The sequence below is a fragment of the Phyllostomus discolor genome, chromosome 8 (assembly GCF_004126475.2).
Source record: "Phyllostomus discolor isolate MPI-MPIP mPhyDis1 chromosome 8, mPhyDis1.pri.v3, whole genome shotgun sequence".
In the NCBI taxonomy this organism is placed as follows: Eukaryota; Metazoa; Chordata; class Mammalia; order Chiroptera; family Phyllostomidae; genus Phyllostomus; species Phyllostomus discolor.
The window spans coordinates 25290638-25310054 of NC_040910.2; the positions used below are offsets into that span (position 1 = coordinate 25290638).

The 19417-nt window shown below is 43.1% G+C and overlaps 1 protein-coding gene across 8 annotated transcripts in view; it reads right to left on the reverse strand.

Annotated features, from left to right (window-relative positions):
• RAPGEF2 (Rap guanine nucleotide exchange factor 2) overlaps window positions 1-19417 on the reverse strand; it is a 220039-nt gene that overhangs the window by 146665 nt on the left and 53957 nt on the right. For all 8 annotated transcript variants that reach the window (XM_036031948.1, XM_036031949.1, XM_036031952.1 and 5 more), the window contains one exon: window positions 4274-4344. In XM_036031948.1, coding sequence (XP_035887841.1) covers window positions 4274-4311 — 38 coding nt within the window. In that variant the 5' untranslated portion in view covers window positions 4312-4344. Of the gene's footprint in view, window positions 1-4273; window positions 4345-19417 lie in introns of those variants that run through there.

The window sequence follows — 19417 nt, forward strand, 5'->3', positions numbered from 1 at the left end:
GGCTGTAAAAGTGAGTCTTTCACAGCACCTCCGGTTTGGCCAATGGGGCTACTGGTCTCCAGTCTAGGAGACACTGGGATCGCCCCGACCCATTTTTCTTTCTCCTGTTTGCTAAACACAATAAATACAACGTGATTTTCCCCTTGAACACAACCCCCTTGGGTCCTCTCTTTCCCTTGTTCTTTCCGCTGCCCCCACCCCACTCTGCACGTCCCTCCTGCCCTCTTGATGCCTCGCTCCAGACATCCAGGCTGAAGGTGGCAGCTCCAGGAGGCAGCATCTAATGCTGAAAGCACATCAGTCAGACACACAGTTTCCCTTCATAGACTGAGTCACATGAATTCTTTATAGACAAGGATGACAGACAGCAGTGCCTCTGCCTTGTTGGCTGCTGGAATGAAAGAAGGGTCCTTGCCCAACCTCCACTGCATCTCGTTCCCTCTCCTGCGCGAGACCCTGCCTCCCTGCCAGCTCACCTCCTCCTCCTGCACCGCCGTCCGTGTCTCCCTCTCTCCTGAATCACTGTCCGTAACACAGAAACACACCTGAGTACCGCCTGTGGTGTATGGGAGGGGACACCTCTCTCGATCCACATCCCACTCCAGCTCTCACCCACATTGTGCTTTTCCCATGACAGCAATTCCCCTTCCCGAGTTGTCTACACACCATCCCCACCTTCTCACCCTCTTCCCACTCCCACACCATTTGGTTCCCGACTCCCAAAGCAAAGGCTCTAAAAAGTTAGCGAGCTACTGCGCTACCTAAATCCTTTCTGTCCTTACCTTAATTCTACTTCTCCACATCAGCTGATGACTCCTTTCTCCTAATAGCATGTTCTTGTCTAGGCTTCTGTCCCCAGTCTCCAGGTTTTTCTGATACAGTTTATTAGGTGCCTTTTCTGTCTCCTTTGGATTCTCCCCCCGCCCATTCCGTCCCTCTACCTGACCTCTAAAGGTTCCCCATCACCTGCAGCGGCCCTTCAGCCCTCTCCGCCTCTGCCCCGAATCACCTCACCCAGTCTGCGATGTCACATTTAATCCGTAAACCGATGACTTCCGCAGCAATGGCCCAGACCCAACCTCGCACTGTGGCATCCACTCATCTAAACGCCTGCTTCTGCAGCCAGTGACGGGGTAATGGCCACCATTTCATGCTCCAAATGTCCGAAACATACTTTGAACTTCTTCCCCTAAAATCTGCTTTCTCACAGTCACTACACAGTATTTTAGTCTGAACACCTGGAGTCCTCATCCTTGACTCTTCTCTTTTCTTCACACCCCATCGTCTGGGCAGCATGTGTTACCAAAATATATCCTCCCAAACTGACCAAGTTCACCATCTCCCCTGGGAAAACCTAGTGTGAGCCACGATTACCCCGCTGGTTACTCTCGCTCACCAGGACCACAAATGAAGACTCACGCATCTACTTTTGCTCACCTACGGTCCAGTCTCCATGCAACTTCCAGACAAATCTTTGCAAATGTTAGTTAACTCAGATCTCCTCCTATCTCCCATCTTAATCTCCACTGCCTTTAGAAGGAAGCGCGAACTCCTTACCCTCGAACGAACGCCAGGCCCCCGTGCTCACTGTACTGTCGTTACTTAGTCTCTCGTACTCAGCACAGCACCTGCCTCCTCATACACCACACCTGTTCCCACGACAGAGCACCTGACACCCACCTACACTGCAAGACCTTTGCTCACCTGCCCAGCACCCGCTCTCACCAGGCCCAACACAGGGGCCTAACCCCCACAGTGGCAGCTGTCCGGTCCACTTCGATGCTGTACCACCACGGCCTGCATCAGTGGCTAGCACACAGTCAGCACACAATCAAAGAATGTTGACCAGATCAATAAATGCAACCAGTGCCATCAAAAAAAAAAAATCTATATGACAATGTTCTAATGAATGAAAAAAGCGCCAAAAGTTTTTTAATCCTAAAACACGGTTAGGAAATGTTTTATCAAAAGCATATTGATCTTTCCTGAATCCCTAAAGAATACAGCAACACAATGAAGTTGTGGTGTGACATCTGAAATGCCCGTACAACGTACACTCATCCGTAACGCTGAAGGACAGCTACATGCAGCCCAGCAGGCTCCTGTGTCCAACTCTGACCGGCCCCAGGCACTCTGAGCTTTCCACCAATTCTGGCCTCAACTCCTAATTCTAGCATCCCCTTCCCCTTGGGCCAACATGTTGCTTCTGATCCGCATGGATTAAGGAAGTAAAGATTAACAAAACTGAGCTGCGTTGAAAAATATATCGATTTTAAAGTAAAGATTTGAAAACCTTCACGTTTCACAGTGTAGGGCTATACAGTGAGTAACACAGTCAATCAACGGCTCAGAATTACCGCGCCGTTTACATGTGAATGGGCCACAGGAACACACACAGCAGACACTTTCAAATACCAGCCCCTCCCCCTCACGGTTGAAGACTGATGTTCTACTGCTTATTACCGAATAAACAGGCTGAGAGCCTTGGTTCAAAGCTGCTTTTTCCCCCTAAATTGGAAACTGTATTGTGTAGAAGTCTAAACTGTTCTCTCTTTAACCCTAGAGGTAAAATTTTATTTTAAAAATTCAAAGAAAGTGTATCTACACATGATGTGTTTTTCTCAGACGTGGTCATTATTATAAAGCAAATTATCCAAATCATCAAGTTTATCTGTGCCTCTTTTGTGGTGGCTGTTCATCTGGGTAGTCTGCTCTTGCTCTGAAAATGAACCTAAGATAGTTCCAGCTGAGGTCTTCCATAAACAGGAGAAGCAAACCACTTTGTAACACAGGCAGAATGACATAAACATCGTAGAGGCTCCTCCCCGTAAATTCACGCCAGCAAGCAGAACTCCAGAACCTCTCTAAGGTACAGATAGACTAAACTAGACCCTTTAGTTAGTCAGTTATTGCTAATCAAAATTTACCTTTGAAAGGCAGAAAAGTGATAGCTGTAAAGCTGGTTAAGAGGTGGATGGAACTTCACTATGTTATTATCTCTGCTTTTATAATTTTAAACATTTTCATAAGTATTAAGGTTTTTCTTTTACTATTTCATAGAATTCCTATTGTCTAATTTTATAACCGTATATGCTGTATATAAATTATATAGTCATTACATCTAAATATTATCCATGTGTCTTTATATGTACCAAGAACAAAGATTTATATTTGCATAGTTAATTTACTTACATATGAAGATTAACTGCCTTTGATTAAATAAACAGTTGGTGCTAATTTTTTTCTTCAAATAGTTGATATAAAAAAAACAAAATGAGATGAAATTTATACACTTTAAAATCATTCTTGCTTTAATTTCAGCCATCTTATAAATTCCCAGTGGTTTTGCCCTTTCTAATAAAACTTGACTAAATTTTTAAACACTTAACTTCCCCAATCTACTTTAATTTAAATGATTTTCATTAAAAACTTAATTTTAGAAGTTCTCAATCCTCTTGACACTTTTTTCAATTAACAACTAAATATGAAACTGACATGCTCACAAATTAATTAGTGTTCAAAGAGTAAAGGGGAAATATATAGAAAAAAGTTATCCTTTCATAATTAAAAACTGCTGGTTTCACAACTAGTTACGGTTGGAGGAAACAAAACCTTCCCACCACGTCTTATTTCCTTATATGTTACCCATCTTCCCAGGGTCTTTTATTTTCTGTTCCAGTTAAGGTGAAAACCAAAAAAGCCCCACCGGACTGCACGGTTTTAGTCGTTCAGTATGAAGTCAGAGAGCCATCAGGAAGGTTGCCGCTAGACCATGCAAGTGATGCACCAGAAGGGGTAGGAAGTGAACCACAGAGAAACAGCTGCGGTGCAAGCTCCGTTTCCCAGACAGGGGCCTGACAATGTGATGCAATAAATACCACAAAGACCTAAATCACACAATAAAATAATGGACCTGATCAGTCTGAACAATTGAAATATTCTGGTTTCTTATGCATCTGAGTGCTGAGACGTACGGTTTTCTTTGCCAGGATGGCAACGCTCCCTTTGGTGGGTTCACCAAGTGGTGTTTATCACTTTAGGTGATGGGGAGCAGGAAGAAGGATGGGGGAGAGAGGCTATCACTGTGGTTTAAATGTAAAAACATTACCTGCATAAAACCGAATTCAATTTTATAGAATCTAGAAAACCAATATAGGGGTTCCATGAGGCAGGGTTTTCGTAAGTAAGTTATCTTTGATCCTACTTCTTAACTATAACAAACGATTGTAGAGAATTCTGGCATCTTATGATAATTCATCTTAGAACGACTCACCGAAGTTGATGCTCTCTCAGGTTTGACAAGGCCTCCATGCCGTGTAAATAGGAATACACTATTTCCAGATCCTGTTTGGGGGAAAAAAAAAGGATTGAAATCATCAGACTTGTCAGGAGAAGAAGCTTCTGAACTAAGTCACTATATTTACAATTTGCAGACCAAGTCAAAGACAGGTGTTTTTTTTAAATAGAAGTTTTCTTAGGCATTAAAAATAAGTATTATTAAGAGAAAAGCTAAATTGCCAACATGCTATCCATACAACTGCCTCTGGGATATAGACAAAAGCTATGAAAATATAAAATAAGTTGGCAAAAACTTATGAAAAGAAATCCCTCATAAACTGTTCTTTATCACTTATTTCTGAATTTTACATTCAAATGCCAAGAGCAAAATTTTACCTTAATGTGTATTTGCTAATATTGTGATTAAATCAAATAATTTTCTTAGACAATATAAAATTAATGTATGTTATTTCATGACTATACTTAAAAATTAGCCTGAATTTAATTTTCCTATTTGTACCATGATATCTCTTATACGCTTAAATATTTAAGTTTAAATGTTTTCTCTAAAAAAAAAAAGACATGGTTTGTTTTTCTAGATCATATTACAATATACAAAATAAAGATTCAGTTATTGAAAGTTCAGAACAGGTAAAAATTCAAAATCCTATTTATACATTTATATGACAAGCCAGTAAGGAATTTTAAGGCTCCAATAAATATCTAGGATTATCCAGTTTTTGATTGAGGAATATGAGTGAATATTTAGTTTTTCAAGATTGTTTTGGCTCTTTTGAATGTCTTGAATTTCCATATGAATTTTGGAATCAGCCTGTCAATCTCTGAAAAAAGGCTAGCAGGGTTTTAATAAGGATTGCACTGAATCTATAGATCAAACACAGTAGTACTGTCAGATTAACAAGTCTCCCAATCTATGGCATGGGATATTTCTCCAATACTCAGGTCTTTAATTTCTTTCAACAAAGTTTTGTACCTTTCAGTGTACAAGGTTTGCAATACTTTGCTTAAGAGAGACACAAACTCTTCCCTTAAACATCGTTACATATATCGGGTCTGTACGTGACTAATGTTAAGCCATAACGTTTAAGCTAGTCATACCCTTGAACCTATGCCCCTGATACATGCAACAATATTTAAGAAAAGAGTTTGCATCTCTCAGATCAGTCACAACCTCCACAGGGTCAAACTTAATCCTCTCTTTTAATTAAGAAAAACGTCTGTAGCCTCAGGAATATCTTTCAAGACAATTCAAACTCCATGTGCCATTATCGTTCATATATTTTGGGGATAGATAGGGACAATGATTCATAGAATAATTAAAAAATTCTAAACCTTCTTTTTTAATCCTCACCCAAGGACATTATGTCATTGCTTCTGGAGAGAAAGGGAGAGAGAGAAGCATCATCTAGTTACCTCACGACGCACCTGGACCCCGACCTGAGACTGAACCCGCAACCTAGGTATGCGCCCTAACTGGGAATCGAACACATAATCCTTACATCATGGGATGATGCTCTGACCAACTGAGCCACACCAGCCAGCAAGATTTTGAAACTTTTAAAAGAGGGTATTATGAAGGATTTTGACCTAAAATATTTTTTGTAATAAAAATATTTCTTGTAATAAAAAATATTTTTAAAACAATATTAGAATGTGCTATGGGAGAAAATACCTCATTTATAATTCTAAATTTTTCCCAATTTAAAATGTGTTAATATTAAAGATTATGAGTTTCCCCCTCAGGTGGTCAACTTTCAAATAAATTATTTTTATTCATCTGTACTGTTATTTCCCACGAGTCTTTTAATAGCTATTTAAAGACTGAAATTTCAAACTAGACCCTATAAATTCAGTACAAAATAAAAAAATAAAATAAAACCTTTCCCACTATCTAATTAACAAAGTTCATGTTCTTTAGAAGCAATCAGATGCCAATCACAATATTCTATTTGCATCTAGGGAGAGCCAATAAAGATATCTTAGTCAATGAGGAATTTTCTTTAATGCTTATAATAAAATGTTCTTCTACATAACTCTGACGTTCACATTCTATTTTATTTATTATAAGTATGTGACTTACTTGCAGTTATTAAATAGTACAGAAAGACTCCCATTTCTGAAGAGGTTATATTCCAAATCAAATATTAAAGTCGTACATTTTTTTTCCCTTAAGCACCCATCATCCACGGTACCCTGCCTGAGGCTGACAATTCTTTTATCTAAGCAAACAGACAAGTCTATTCACATTCATTTAATACTCATCAGGCAAACAAATTTACACGACGAAAAAAGTACATTTGGGAAATTAGTAGAAACAAGTATAAATTTTAAAGACTAGAGAAAGGAGAAGTCCAGAAGAACATGAGGGAACAAGAACTTGGAGCTCAGAAACAGAAGGAGCTAAAGAACGGCATTGGGGCCCTGGCTGGCATAGCTCAGTGGATTGAGCACAGGCTGCAAACCAAAATGTCACAGGTTCGATTCCCAGTTAGGGTACATGCCTGGGTTGCAGGCCATGACCCCCAGCAACCGCACATTGATGTTTCTCTCTCTCTCTCTCTCTCTCTCTCTCTCTCTCTCCCTCACTTCCTTCTCTCTAAAAAATAAATAAATAAAATCTTAAAAAAAAAAAGACTAAAACATGGAACTAATGGAGAAGAGTAATTAAAAAAAAAAAAAAAGAACGGCATTAATCCTGAAGAGACAACAGACCTTGAAAGGTCTGTTTCTTTTTCAAACAAAGCGAGGAAAATCAAAGTAAAAAAGCATGTCCCTTGATCAGATGGCACTTTGCTTACTTGTGCTCTAACATCATGGGGTTTCACACTCGCACAAGGTCATGCCGGGTGGTGACATGTGTCAGTACTACCTGTGCCAACCTAACTTTGTATAATTTGCATAATTATACAGCATATATCTGTGAACAGTAACTACCACCGTTACATCTTTATCTTCAAATAATATATATAGTCATAACTTGCAAATTAAGCAAGATTGCTTATTAGTTCATTAGCACGTGGAGAATAAGGGCGTGTTGTCACCTACAAGTCACCGACAGCACGTCAGGAAGCCGGCACTGTAAGGCTGAGTGAGGAGGAAAGAGACAGCATTTTGCCAGTACTGCATGACCAAATTTAAAAAGTAGTTTTTTCCATCTATATGTACGCAACCGCAAAAAATAAACGTTCCCACCTCAAATAACCATGTTGTGGCAGGGATGGCAAGGGGGGGCAGAGCGTAAGTTTGAATACGGCCACCCAAGCAAATACACAACCAGCAACCCTGTGCCACTGTTTCGTGTGAGTATCTTGGATATTTAACTGGACTACAAGCTTCTTTAATGAATTCGACAATTATGTCCACTGTTTACGCTTAGAGTAAGTCACCTTAAAAGAAAACTGTTTTAAATGGCCTACGTCACAAAGAGCTTATGACCTAGGCAAGCAGACAACATTACTCTACGTGAATCAGTTATACGGAGGGCAGTATCATCCAGCCTGAAGCAGACGACTTTACAGACAGGTTCTGTCTAATCCAAACGTGACATCACTTACGGTAAGAAACTGATGTCTACGCAGCACAGAACAAGTAGTAAATGTAATGTCTCACTGTGCACAACGGGCACGTGACCTTCACAGACTGGGGAAAGGGCAAAGCAGTGAAGCTGTGGACGGGGCGCCAGGAAGCCTGTGCTTTCAGACTCCCAGGACAGACAGAACTGTGGCTGGAGGTGAACAGTGAAATGCAAACTGAAGGCAGGAGGAGCCTGTGCTCAAGCCCCGGCAAGCCAAACCCTCGGTGGGCCAAGGACTGGGGACTGCAAATGAGGCAAATAGCAATGCAAGGCAAGAAAGGAGACATGATTTCTTCTCCTTCCCTAGGGGCAAGGCAGGTTGGGCAACTTTTGAAATAGGCAAATATGGCATTTTCAATTTTCTTATCAGTTTTCCTGCCCTCTCCCCAGGTGTCCAGCAGCCTCACAGCACCACAAACCTCATTTGGGGGCACCACGTCCTGGTCTGAAAGTAAAGTAAGGTGGTCTGAGCACAAATGCAGGTGTGAGTAATGGGTGGGGGCCCGTGAACCCGGCACAGAGGAACTGTCCATCAGCGTTTGAGTGTCTCTAGTCCAAACAAACCTCTGAGTGGCATGAGATCTCAGACAGCACAACCCAGAGAGATGAAACAGATTGGCCAAGTACCCATGCAAAGCGCCCCACTCTGCCCAGGAACTAGCACCACCCTGCCCTGCCCCTAGGAGTCGCCCTTAACTGCCCCTCTTCCCCTTTCACTCTGATGTCTCCACCTTCCTTTCCCCTTAACAGGTGGCCTTTATTACAGCCACCTCTGAGTTGGCGTGGAACTGCCTTCGTGCAGCAAGGAAACAAAGAGGCAGAAGGGTGAGGTGCTGAGAAAGTCTCGCTCTTCAAATCAACCTGAAATCTGTCCACTTCGGTGAAAACTAGGTAAAACAGAAAAAGAGTTTTCTTTCAAGATAAACAGAGAAATGCATGGCCTTCGGGGAGTTATTTTCTTGGATCCCAATTTTTTTTCTCTATACAAACAAGAGATATTCGCAGAGTGAAGTTGCGTCCCAACGACCTTGGCCGTAGGAAAAGAAAAACCAGCGGAGAGCTAAATCGCCCGAAGCGTCCAGTGTCCACTTCTGTCCAGAAACTAGGATTCCCAACCCGAGAGCCTGACTTCCCCAACTGCACCTCCCAACACAAGTAAAATTCACGTGCCTATGACTATTTTAAATAACCCTAAAAAAGGTGAGCTATTTTTCCCCAAATAATTCTCTAGCCTTGAATACAAACAGGAACACACTGCTCTCATCAGGAAGTAGTGTTTTTTTAGAACAATAAGCCTTTCCTGCTACCCTAGGAAGGACATCCTTTTTTCAAAAACAGATGCTATTTGAAAGCAGATTCAAGTTATCAGAGACAATGGAGCCCAGCAGACGAAGATCCTGACAGGCCAGTGAAAATGCAGTCTTCCATGGCAAAGACTTTTTGGGGGTCCCACATGTAAACTACGTGTGAAAGTCCAAAAGCATCCCCTGTGCTATCTGGGAGAGGGATTGTTCACAATCTAGTTAAACCTCTAGCCCAGAGTCTGTCAACTCCGCACAAGTGTAACAAACAGGAAAGAAGTCAGAGCGAAAGTTCTCGGCGCCCAGGGCTCTCTGGCTAATGTCTCCTCGGAGACTCATTCATTCAGCATGCAGTAGGCCTCAAACCAAACTTAGACCTCACTTAAAACCAGCTTTTAATTTTGCTTGTTCACCAGCACCGGGGTTCCGCTAGCAACGTACTGCATGTGCTGGCAGGACCACTGGAGAGCAGAGAGAGGAGATGCGTTCCTCCCTCCCCACCACCGGAGATGCTGAGCCCCCTCCTCCCTTCCTCTGTGGTCTCTGTAAACAACGTACCGGCCTGTGAGAAAAAATACAGCTATCTTTGTCCTTTGAAATGAGTTTTGTTTTATATGTGAAGTTATGTATTTAAACTATAATCCAAAGTATGGTGATCGAAAGGTATAACATTCAGGTTACACGATAACTTAACAAAAAAAGATTTCTTTAAAAAGATTGTATTGCAATCATCAAAGAAAGCAAGGCCAAGACTGGGCTACAATTAGCAGCTGTGTGGAGGAGACCTAAGTGGTAGGTACGTTTGGGTTTAAACATGAGGGGGAAGAGAAAGAATTATCTTAGGTAACAGCGATCTCAGGAGCAGGAACTATACTGACGCCAACTTCCCTCTCTTGCAGAGACAAAATAACAGTAATACGAATTCATCTGTCTTGGCCAAGGGTCACTAGCAAAAAATTAAGAGAGTTATGTCTTGAACATCATTGAAAAGGAGGTTAAAGGCTAGAACAGCCAAGGCCCAAACTCCCGTCTCCAGCCAATGGGGGAGGAGGCAGGAAGGCGGGAAGCCTGCATGTTATGTCTGTTGCCACGGCAGTTGCACTTGTAAGTTTTGTTGGGGACATCCTAATTCTTCCACACTACAACACGCAAAACAACTACGCTAAGAAGGATAATGGGAAGAAGATGAGCTCTGGTGTCAAACGGAGCACAGCTGACGTCCTCATGCCCAGCACTTACTGAGATGTGTGGGCCTGGTTTCGTTCCAGAGGCCGTGTTCGCAAATCACTGCAAACAGTGTGCTGGGCTGGGCCCTGTGGCCAAAGTGATACCGAGTTTCACAACAACATGTGTCTCATACAGACCCTCGAAAAATGGTAGCTGATCTCATTATCTGTGAAATCTGAATACCAGGGCACAGTAATACCAAGAATATAAACTTAAAATATTCCTGACATTTACATACATGAGAATTTCTACAGAGAGATCTTCATATGTGAATATCTCTATCCAACAAATACTGGAATGAATTACTTATATAAAACAATAAAGAGCCCCTAAATTGTCTGCTTTATCAATCCAGATTTTTTATATGCAGTTTGGTGGGCAGAGGGGGCCTATGGCCTCCGGGGCACCCACCCATCAGCACTGCCTCAAGCACATCATGTCAAACCACCTGCTTGCCAGGCTCCCCAAGCGGGCTTCTGAATAAAGCCCAAGCACCAACACTCCCTTGCATCCCTTTCTGACAAATGGCCAGCAATCTTTGGGTCCAGCCTAACACAAAGTCCTTCAAAACACTCTCTCCAGGCGAAGAAAGGCCCTCCTCCAAGTCTCCACTGGCAGAGATGGCTTCCTTTCTGGGCCATGAAGTTCTTACCTCCTGTCCACCCTTTGCCCCTTCCCTGTGCTCCATGTGGTCCCTTTACTTTCAGGGGTTTACATTTTCTATCCTCCGCCAGGGAATAAACAGTCTGAACAAAGTTACTCTGTTTTCTTTTATCCTTGGTTCTCATCTCTGCATCTAGCAACAGACAGGGAATGCACTGGATGCCAAAAGAGAGAAGGGCAGCATTTCTGCAGGCCGGTGGTATGCACAAGTGAAACCTCCTGAAAATAACAGTGAAAAAAAAGGAAGGGAGGAAATCTGCTTTCAGTCTTGGTGTTCAATGCTGTGCAAAGAAACTCATACCTGCAGAGAGTGAGACAATTTTATAAACGGCCACGAGGGGGCAGACCAGACCAATAGTCCTTTTTCAGCCCTAGCAAATTGGAGTCCCTGGCTCTCACAGGTGCGTTTCCATTAAACACACTTAAGAGATTTGGGTCTTCAAAAGTGTTCTTTTCCATCATCTCAGAGAATAGGATGAGTCCTTTCCCCTCACGCCCTAATGAAAGGGGACACGAGAGGGCAGACAAGTCTATCAGCACCTCCATCAAAATCATTTCATTTCCATCGTCCCTAGCAAGGACAAACCTTATTTTAAACCAGCCTCCATACCCCACACCTCTTGGGAAAACACCCGAGCACAGAAAAACGTCAAACCCCTACCCTGCTGAGGTGTCTGTGCCCGCCCAGTCCCTCAGGCCCCGGAGAGCTGCACCATCACACACTGCAGGAAAGGGTCGGGTAAAAACAAACCCACGGGGGAGTGTCATGATTTTCACCAATATCCTCAAATATGTCATTTCTGTCCTAAATCATATGACAGCAGTTCCTGAGCTTACTAATTTACACCAAAAGGGGGAAAAGTCCCAGAGCTGTGACTTCCTTCAAATTCACGTGCCAAACCCAGGAAAACCTGGTGACTGTGTTACTTGTCATTTATAACACAGCCGGGATGTGCCTCTTCGGCCTTGGGCACACAAGCGTTACGAGACAGAGATACGAAATTCCAGAAGGAAAAGGCACAGGTTCCAGCTATTCCGGTTGTCTAAGACCTCCTTGGGAGTCTTCCACTAAAAAAAAAAAAAAAAAGGCATTCTTTCTACCTTTTTTAAAAAGGGAGTGTTGAGCTTGTGCAAAAGTAAATTATAAAGTAATTACCCCTTAAATTAACCACAAAAATTACCAAGTGGACATCAGAGTTAAACCCTTGGCCCCTGCTTCCTCCACTTCAAGTTGGGGGGCGGGGAGCCTGAGGCAATCCCGGTTCAGGGAAGGTGAGCTGAAGAAGGCAGAAAGGACTGGGTAAACTCTAAAGGAGAGGGGAGGTGCTGCATGTAATCCTCACTCTCAAAGAGTTTCTCTCTTACAGAAGAAAACCCAGGAGTTCAATGAGGGCGGCGGGGAAGACCTTACAAGGCAGTTGGTTCTTAACAATTCCAGAGCAGTGTTATCTTCAGCAACTTAGAATTTGTCTTCCGTCCGGTGCTCAGGCCCCTGTCCTGGGGGAAACCACCACCTAAGCAGATCAACTTCACTTGCGAAGACTAAAATGTCTCCGAAAAGTCAGCACTTCAGTTGTAACTAAAAACTGGCCCTGGGCACAAATAAGAAAAATATCAAGTGTCTAAATCAGTCCACAATTCCTGTTTTTGAGAGTCAGGGTAAGGATTTCCCCTTCAGAACAATGCATTATCACGGAGCCTACAGACAGCTTCCCACAATTCACATCTCTTAGGAAGCAAGAACAAAATGTCTTCATTATAAAGTCACAAATTTATTATAATCTCTTGGATTAGAAAATCCGTACTCAAATTTTAGTTTCATGTGTAAAGATTAACTCACTACAAAATTATTTGCAGTAAATTTAATGCTAGCCTTGTTTTTCCTCTCTAATGATAAACTAGCAGGCGGGCAGTGAGTACATTTTAAGTTAACATTTAAACATTTGACTAAAAACATACATACACACACACACTGCCCTAATGAAATGATTCTTGAACTTTCTTTCATTTCAATATAAAAAAGCAGCCAAACATACTCCCTCCCTTTGGCTTGGTGTTCAGCTCATTTCCCACAGCCAGTGTGGCTCTGGGTAAACCGGGTGCAGGTCCTGCTGAGTAGGGATGGGTGCAGGGCCCTGCCATACACTCCCCCGCACTCAGTCTCTACAGCAAGGGGCCCCCAGAGTCTACACAGATCACTCTCGGGATGCCTCAGCTTTCAGACACCGACCCAGTTCCAGAGGCTCCCTTAACAGTTCTCGTGTTGAGCCATTCACTGCACAAATGCCCACAGTCCTCCGAGGTGGAGGTCACCGTCCTAACCCGACAGGGGCAAAGCAGAGCAGGTGACTGGGGACACGGGCTCGTTCTTGCCTCTCGGTAAAAAGGAAGTGATTCTGAATAGAAGAAGCAGGTTTTAAATAGAGAACACTTCATTGTTGTCATTTTTCTAGGATCCAAGACAAAAATAATAGGACATCTGTTTTCCCCATCTTGAATGTTTTACCAAAGACTCCACCACCAAGGGTATTATTCTCAAACTTTTCTATTTCTCTAGAGGATGAAGCAAATGAAAATATTCTACCACGAGTAATTAAAGCCTTCCAACTCTGTTTGTCAGAAATGGACTAAATGCTAAAGAAACTGTTCAAAATTTATCTCATTCAGATCTGTCCATAAAAGATGAGGTGGAAGACAAGAAAGGAGGTTGAACTGTACAAACAGATAAATACTTGGGGGGAAGGTGGGCAGTGATAGAAAAAGTGTGTTATCAGACTGTAGAGAAGAATTAGGGGATACACACACACACACACACACACACACACACTCTAATCGATGCTCCGCTGGAAGGAACAGCAGGTCACAGTCACTGAACCAGTCCACCTTTCAATCCTTTGAAGCTAAAACAGAACCCCTTTACTTACCCACTATAACTATATCTGCCTCCCGGAATTGCACAGGATGCATGGTGCATGCAGGGCAGCTTACATGAGTGCATGTGTGCATGAGATTCATGTGCTGCAGGCCATGGCATTCATAAATACCTTGCCCTTTGTAACAGCAGCACTTTGACACACACACACACACACACACACACACACAGCCCCTGAAGCCCTCAGCATTACCGAGATTCTCCAGAAATCCAGAATGCAAAGAGCCCTTGTGTGGGGACAGTGAGCATCCTGTGAAGTCAGCTGCTGTCTAGAAGCCATCACGACCGTTCAGGGAGATGGGCAGGACCAGTGGGAAGAGGGTTCCCACACCAGTTTCCCTAAAATACGTATTTATCACTTAAAATACGTGTCACTTCAGAGCCAGGCTTTAGAAAGGGCCGATGGGTTTGTGTATCCGTGACTGCAACCTAAAACTGGAGGAGCTTTATAGGAAGAAGGAAAGAAGGTTGTGAAACTTCCTTTTCCTGGTAAAGGACAAATTTCAAAGAAACCTAAAGTGAAGGGTTTCCACACATCAGTCCACAGGAAAATGTCCACCAATGACACGGCAAAACGAAAAACAAAGACAAGTGGTGAGATTCCCGACCAGCCCAATGCATCCTTAATTTAGGAATGGAAACCAGTTTGCCTGTGGTCTCCTTTTACATCATTCTTTGGAGTTACACTGACACCAGATGATAGTAGTTCCTTGTTTTGTCTCATACCATTAATAGAAAAAAAATTTTTAAACTGTCCATATTACACTTGTATCCTAATTTTTGAGTGGTGGCCAGGGAGGTCAGTGGTCTATTTTGATGAAATCCAAAAAACTGGGGCACCCACTCAGGCACTCCATTAACGCAGGGATGGGAGGGGGCAGAGATGTCTGCAAGTTTCCAAAATTATTCACCTCTTACTTCCGGCTCTGTTCTCAAAACTTCTAGGTATTTTTAATGCTTTCCAAAAGAGATTCATCAATAAATTTTAATTAAAGAAATCTCTGACATTGGAAACTTCTGGAGGAATTCTGGGTCTTGGCAAAGAATGTAAATTTTGCAGAAAATGTGGCAAGATGTTTTGGGCCAGGCCTATAATCAGCTCAAGCCCTGCCAGGCAACTCCCCTGTGCATTACTTGCTTTTCAGGGCACTGGGCTTAGAGCACAAGTCAACTGAACCACACTGCCTGAGTTCAAATCCCAGCTCTGCCATTTACAAGATCTGCGTCCTGGACAAGTCACTCAGCCTCCCCCCGCAGCTGTTTGTTCAACCGTAAAATGGAGATAAGAACAGTTCTAAGTCCAGATGGGCCAAGTGCTTAGAAAGGTGGCCTGGTTCACGGCAGGCACTTTCTAAAGCCCTAGCTACCATTATTATTACCAAAGGGCGCTGTGGGGTGGAGGGGACCTCAGCAATCCTCTGGCCAGAATGTGTCAGGCGGCTGAGATTTCCTGGCAACATACTTAGAATCGCATTTTAGTGTTTCAGTTGTGTTTTCTTACTGAGATAACTTCTGGCTTTAAAGTAAAATACAATGCTGTAATAATGGATAGCTTAAGGAATAAAGAACGGCAAGATTTGGGAAGTAACAGAGAATCTTAAACACGCCTCATTTTTTTTTAGAAAATTTTTTAAAGATTTTATTTATTTTTAGAGAGGGGAGGGAGGGAGGGAGGGAGACAGACAGACAGACAGACATCAATGTGCGGTTGCGGGGGGGGGGGGGGGGGGGGGGCGGCCATGGCCTCCAACCCAGGCATGTGCCCTGACTGGGAATCAAACCTGCGACACTTTGGTTCGCAGCCCGAGCTCAATCCCCTGAGCTATGCTAGCCAGGGCCATGCCTCATATTTTTAATACAAATGAAGACGCCTACTGAGTCCCGAATTTCAACACAGATCGGGGATAGGGAGGGTCCAAACTGTTGGGTGGTCACCCCTTCCCTCCCCCCACCCGTCACAGGAAAGTCCGACACACCAACAGTTGCTCTGTGCTAGGATGTCATCTTGGAGACACGACATTGGTACACCACCATTCTGTCCCTCAAAGAAACTCAGTCTGTTAGAGCAGATACAACATCCTCCCTAATAGCTATACTGCAGGATAGAAATTCAAGGTCACGGGTATCAGAAGACAAGGCTTCCTCCTCCCAAGTTCAACAACACAAGTGCCTTCTGCCACTCCACCACTGCTGCCAGCCAGTATCAGAACTTCTAAATCATACCACGTCTATTCTTCTCCTTTCAAACTCCAGAATAAGCAAATTAGTTACACCAGAAATCATAAACATCTCTTACCTTTCTTCCCTTTGGCAAACCATTATTCAATATCTACTACCCACAAGGAAATGTAATTAGATCCTATATTTAACACCAAGTCCTCTTAGGAAAATAGTGTCATTTCCAAAGTGTATTTTTATCGAGTTACTTAAACTTATTAGAGCTCAATAATAAAATATACGGAAATGGCTTCTGACAAAAAGTACAAATAAACTCGCTTGCCTCGGGGGCTGAAACCGGACTCGGCTATACTCGAATACATGTGGGATCTGGCCGTGCACTGCCTGCACCGAGTCTGCTGTCAAAGCCACAGGTGAACTCTGGGACGAACTCGGGGAAAAGGAAGCGAAAGGGAAGGCAGAGGAAACAATCTCTTCCTCTCTCTTCACCGGTCATTCACCGCTATGGACAGTGATGTTATTCCTGTTAAATGTATGCATAAGCCGTGTCCTTTAAGAATATCTGTAAGCACATTCTTTTGAATATTGTCACTAGTAGTCATTCTGGGAGATCTGGCTTTTGGAAACATCCAACACTCACCCAGAACTAAGACTAGTGAATGAGTTGGTTATTCAAGCCCAATTAGGCTCAAAAAATAATGTGCAATTACAGGGGGTAAGGAGGTAACTTCTTTGTGGTATTATTCACTAAGCAATTCTGGTAACTTACACTGGGATACAAGCTATAAAATGTTTTGATCCAACAGCATGTTTATTTGGAAACATGACAAATTTGAAGGATAATACTTAGCTAGATATATAAGCCCTGACTTAAGTTAAACTTCATTTCATTACAGCTGATCCTCATCTTAGTAGAAAAACATTAGTAAATCAAAATGAAAGGACAGATAATTATGGAACCAAAGCTGCTACTCTACACTACTTGTGTCTGTGTGTCCTTTAATCCTCGAATATACGGCAGGTAAGTGCGCCCTGTGATGCCTCCTGTTCTTCCGGAACCCAGGCATCGTTTCACTCATGAGAGAGAAAACCAGATGCCACAGACGCGATCCACACGCAGCCTTTGCAAACCCCTGCTTCGCCGGGTCAGTGAGGACTCCAGCAAGCACATGCAGATAAGGCCCAAGGAAACTAACTAACCTGTGGGGAGAAGATTCAGTGCAAACACAGACCAGTAAACTCCTCTTTACAACCTCCCCCCCAAAACAGAAACTGATGCTGCCTTTAGTATTAGTACCCTAAGCAAAAATTAAATTTTTTTTAAGATTTTACTTTTATTTATTTTTAGAGAGGGAAGGGAGGGAGATAGAGAGAGAGAGAAACATCAATGTGCAGTTGCTGGAGGTTATGGCCTGCAACCCAAGCATGTACCCTGGCTGGGAATCGAACCTGAGACACTTTGGTTCCCAGCCCGCACTCCATCCACTGAGCTACGCCAGCCAGGCAAAAAAATTAAAGTTTTACCAATTAAAGAACAGAGAAAAAAAGACAGACCGAGAACAACTTCTTCTTCATCACCTTTTCACATGCCTTTTCTGATCAGTCATTTGAGCGTACAGACTTATGCATGAACTAATAACACACACCCAGATGTTTAAACTATGAACATTGTGTTCTCTGTACCCTTTTCAATTCTCTTCTTAGAAATGAACAAGTTTTCTGCCTTGGAAAATCTTTACTTGACCCCTTCCTAAAACCTCTATAGCAACAGCTGTATTTCTTGGCCAAGATTCTGGAATGATAGGTTCACCCCTTTTGTCCATTTTCTCAGCTATCCAGTTATTGTATAACTTTTTGGAATCTGATCTTTGCCCTGATGCACTAGTATACAAAACAGACCAAAAAAAAAAAAAAAAAAAAAAAAAAAATCCCTGCCCTTGCAGATATTAAAGTCCAGTAGATATCACCTCTAGTGGGATTAATAAGTACAGAAACTGTCTGACAGTAATAAGCAATGAGAAGATGAAGCACCCAAGGGAAGGGGAGCAGGAGTGTGAAGAAAGGAGGCTAGTGCAGACCACTCCCTCCCTGGTCCTCAGTCTCCGCCCAGCACTCACTCAGCAGGGTGCGTGCCCGGGAGCAGCCCAAGTCTGACCTTGAGCCTCACCCTTCTTCATAAGGATCCTTTCACTTAGAAATCACATCTATTCTCCGCCTATTGTTACATGTGCCTTTTCTTACAAACTAGTGCAATCACCAGCTGATGAGTTTCCATTTGAGGCTGCTAGAAGCATCACTTAGAATGGTAACTAAAATTCACTCTAAATTCCACCCCCCCAAAAGACTTTTCTTCTACCACTGGCACCAGCACCCTAGTGAAAACCCTAGGAGTCATCTCCAACTTGTAGGTCGGTCCTGCTGATAGCCACTCTTCTCTCTTTTTTTCATACATTTAGTCCACTTTTTAAAAATCCCATTCAGTCTCCTGTCCTATTTTATCATTCCATTTTCAATAGCATGAACACTTTCAGGGCTTTCTTCTCTGGTATGATGCATAATACCAGCAAAATAAGGAATCCCAAACAGTTTGTGGGCTGTCCTCTCAGCTAGTGAAAAACCTTTGGGGGTCTCGCAAGCACCCAGGGCGGGCTGCGGCCTGCCCCCCCACAGCCCCAGCCCGGCCCACTCCCACATCTCCCTGCTCCGGTCTGCACTAGCAAGGCTGCTCTGCCTCCCCGCATGCTGCCTCCTGCCTTGCACGCATCCGTCCCCGCGGGCCGCTCAGCTTGCATCCTCGGGGAAGCCCGTCCACACCCCCCTCCCCAGGCCTCCCCTCTCTCTGATCGCCTGGACATTTATTAGGGCATCATTCATAAGGAACTGATTATATGTTCATTTTTATTGCTGGTATTCTTTAATATGTATGTGAAGTATCTGTGGGAACAAGTCAATAAAGGCAATACTCAATAAAGACCATATGCTCTCAGAGAGGGACCACATTTGTGCTGACTTCAGGATAACAGTTGCACCAGAAAGAATGAAACTCTGTATACCATGCGGCCCATTCTAAATGTTCTATTTGAGGCAGCCTTACTTTACATGAGATTTTTATAATAAGTCAGCATTTAATTAATATCCAAACACCTTGAGAGCCAGCTGAACAAAACAGCTGGAAATCAAATATCAGATGTAATTACTCACAGCTGGCTTCATGCCACTGCTGTCATACGAAGCAAACCCACT